This window comes from Trematomus bernacchii, unplaced genomic scaffold (assembly GCF_902827165.1).
Source record: "Trematomus bernacchii unplaced genomic scaffold, fTreBer1.1, whole genome shotgun sequence".
NCBI lineage: Eukaryota > Metazoa > Chordata > Actinopteri > Perciformes > Nototheniidae > Trematomus > Trematomus bernacchii.
The window spans coordinates 58,629-62,378 of record NW_022987851.1 but is presented as its reverse complement, the minus strand read 5'-3'; the positions used below and the strand labels follow the sequence as shown (position 1 = coordinate 62,378).

At 37.8% G+C, this 3,750-nt stretch overlaps 1 protein-coding gene across 1 annotated transcript; it reads right to left on the bottom strand.

The window, feature by feature from the left end:
- Positions 1 to 2,225: 2,225 nt before the first annotated feature.
- Positions 2,226 to 3,239, bottom strand: LOC117468979 (trace amine-associated receptor 13c-like). The gene has a single exon (XM_034113369.1). The coding sequence runs from the start codon at positions 3,237 to 3,239 to the stop codon at positions 2,226 to 2,228; it is 1,014 nt and encodes a 337-aa protein (XP_033969260.1).
- Between the last annotated feature and the right edge of the window lie 511 nt (positions 3,240 to 3,750).

Below are 3,750 nucleotides of genomic sequence, written 5' to 3'. Positions count from 1 at the left end.
ATATAAAACACTGAAATCCAATAATCTTTAGTGTGCAGTTTCTTCTATGACAGAAGCCTATCGTGGGTTTATGCCAGGTAGAAGATTACAAGGACTGTGTGCTATCTTATCTTATAACAAGTAGGGGTCCATGTGCAATGTATAATAGCAGCTCTTCTCTTTCTGTATCATACTTGGTGGTTACTGGGAAATACTGTTTTCCATGATTTGATTTTAGTGTTCAAGCTAAGTGCTTCAGGCAGCAGAATGCTGGAAAAGCCTTTTATACCAAACTAAGCCAAAATGTAAAGGCTTGCATAAAGTCTCCCACAAATGAAGAATATGCCCACTGTGGACAAAGCTTTTTAAAGTTTAGACAAATTATGAACCGTGACATTAATTGTATTAAACTGAGAACACCTGATTTACGACCGTCATTAAGGATTCTGCAAAGCCCAAGGTTTGTTCAGAGGCCATTTGGCGAGTAGATTATAGGCTATGAGTTTGTTTTGTGAGGGGGTATGTGTTCTGACAATCGGATATGCTGACCTGATAAAGTTATATACATGTTGTTGTCTGATAGTATTTTAAATATCAAATGCACTTTTTTTTAACCTAATGGTAACTAATAAAATACATTTCTTGCAGTGGTGTTTGTATTAGCAATCTATTTGGCATGTGTTTTTGTTTGCACGATTCAGTTCTCATCTCGAGGTCCTTTCGTTACCAGTTGAAATCACAGATTCCTATAATTGTCTGAACTCTAGTAACGGCTGTCTTAACAGCTTTGAATCAATATGCTATTGTTTATCTGTTTCCTATTTTATTTTGAAACATTTTGTATTCCCCTGTGTCTTGTCTGTTTTTACTTCCTGTCTTTGGGTGTTTTCCCGTCTGCCATATTAGTTCCATCTGTTCACCAATAGCCCTGCAATCGCGTGACCTTTGGTACACCTGCAATGTATCCCCTGATTAGTTGTGGTTGTATTTAAGGCTGGTTTTCGGTTCTGTTCTGCCTTGTCTTGACCAAACCTTGTATCTATTCTAAGTTTCCTATGAGTTTGGATCCATCCTGCTCCACAGCTGAAAAATTCACAGCCAGCATCATGTCTGGCTGTAGCCAGTGTTTCGTATTCATAAAGGGTTTTGAGTGGAGTATCACTTCAGCTGAGTCTCTTTTAAATAATCCTTTTTAATATCCATACAATGCTTTTTTTCATGTGAAACTTTTACGGTGGCCCTGAAAACAAAAACTGTAACGTAACACATACAGCCTTCGGTTAGTGCCACAGTAAGATGAGGTTGTTTGGGATATTGTCTAATGTACATGTTCGGGCCACTGCCTGACCGACTGATTGTTAGAGAGTCAGGCTTTACACAGCTTTAATTATATCAACACTAGAAGACGGATTCAGGATAGAATAAAATACATGATAAAGAATAAATTAGACATCTCCAAAAGGCAAAAACACCAGACAAAAACCAAAGTGCATATATCGGCCACAGATGTGAAAAAATAAAAATGTATGGGACTTTTAAAAATCTGAATCTATGATGTCAATCATTACTTAAGGATTTCTTTTGGATCTGCAAACATTTATTTTTCACAACTTGTTATACCTTTTTTAATTGTATGTATTGTGCATTCAATTTGCAGATATTGTGCACACGTGAGGATGACAAGATCAATGTAGAGGAACACTTAAAAATCAATAATCAATAATGACTGTTAAATATTTTATCTTTTTAATTAAATCCTTAAATGAATATATTATTAACCTACCGACTTGTTAACCTACTCTAGTTTCAATGACAACACATAAACAATTGTTCGCATTTATTCATAGTAACACCTTTAGTTATTAAAGTTTCCATAAACACAATAAAGTTCCTTATGTGGTAAATGTACCTTCGTTAGGGATCATAAACTGTTGGTCTTTCTTAAATGCAGGAATAGTTTTTTTAGATGGTGGTATTAACAGATTGAAATAGTTTGACTTAATTGTAATTTTTACAATCATAATCACAATAAAGACGAATGCTCACCAAAAACCTGTCACAGGAAAATAAGGCATAGTGCTGTAGTACATTTCACATTTCCATTGGCTGAGCAAGAGAGATCAGCGGCAGGGAAAAAAGGATAAGCCTCCATGCATCTTTCATCTTTCATCTAGCTTTTGTTTTATCAACTGCGTCCAAACCTGCTCTTAATGCAATAATTTCCATAAAAATACTGACCACTACTTTCATAAATGTGTAAGTACATTTATGGTTGAAGAATGGGGGTTAAGTATTTTCAGATTGACAATAAGATAAAAGCACTTCTTAAACCAAGGATAAAAGAAGGCATAGATTATTGGATTTAAGGTTGAGTTGAAGTAACCCAACCAAACATAAGCCTCGAAGAGAGCAGCAGGTGTGCTAAAGCCAGTGAAGGCATCGATTATTGTGTTAGTAAAAAACGGCATCCAACAAAAGATAAAGGCACTAAGCACAATACCCAGAGTCTTTGCAGCCTTATGCTCAGACTGTTTAACCAACCCTCTGTTTTTTGAACAATTGCCCATATCTCCAATCTTTCTGACATGCTCTTTTGCCACGATAAATATTTTAGTGTACAGACAAACCATAACAGTGCAGGGAAAGAAAAATGTAGTTACACAGTCCAGGATTCCCCAAAGGGGGTTAAAGAAAAGGTTACAACTGCCGAGGCACTTTATCGATTCCATATACTCCTCTAACCCTACTACGTTAGCCTTTGAGTAGATTTGTCCATAACAGTAGAGGGCAGCCAACGCCCAGCTTGCACATACCATAATCCACGCCACTGACATGGTGATATTCCTAGAGTAATGCAGAGGATTACATATTGCTTGTTGCCTGTCCACCGCAATACAAACGAGGTGGAATATAGAGACAGATACAAGAAACATATCAGAACTTGAGTGAAGCATACAGAAATCATCCCCGTAAAACCAGCAGCCATGAATGGTCCGAATGGTGCTGAAGGGCATCACAGCGACACCCACAAGAAGGTCCGAAAGAGCAAGAGATAAAACAAGCACATTGCTGGGATTATGCAACTGCTTGAAATGAGCTATTGATACCATGACAATAAAGTTCCCTAAAATGGTAACCAGCATACATGAAACAAACAACAAGTAAAGGGCGACTTTGGTCCCCGCATTGAACTGATCCGTAACACACGAGGCATTAGAGCCCGGAAAACAGAACTGCTCCTGAGAAAGGCCAAACGTCATGATGGAACCAAAGATGTGATGCAGAGCCTCAACAGAGACACACATATCTGTGTTAGGGTTGATGGTTGTCTTAGCCACACAAAAAAACAACTGCATCGACAACGCCTTCCAGTATGACGTCCTGGGCCATCCAATCAGAGAGGGTTTCATCAATGTATGACAAACAGCCTATCACACAATATTTTGTGTTTTAGAAAGACTGACAAACAAACATTTATGTAATTTTTAAACTGAGTAAAGAACATTTTGTAAAGACATGTGTTTTCCGATGCACTATTTTCTTAATGCTCTTAACCCTTGTATGGTTATTCGGGTCTGTGGGACCCGTTTTCATTATTTAGCTAAAGAAAAATGATATGATAATACTTTTTTCAACTCACACTCAATGGCCTTGGCTCATTTTCTGTGAAGAACATATATCAGAACACATTTTCAATGACCACCCACTGTACCCCCCCCCCCCTATACATTTACATTACATACAGGGTGTTCGGGTCCACTGGACCCGGGG

Excerpts from the sequence above, each read along its gene's own strand:
- LOC117468979 (XM_034113369.1), bottom strand. The coding sequence starts at position 3,239 with ATGACGTTTGGCCTTTCTCAGGAGCAGTTCTGTTTTCCGGGCTCTAAT.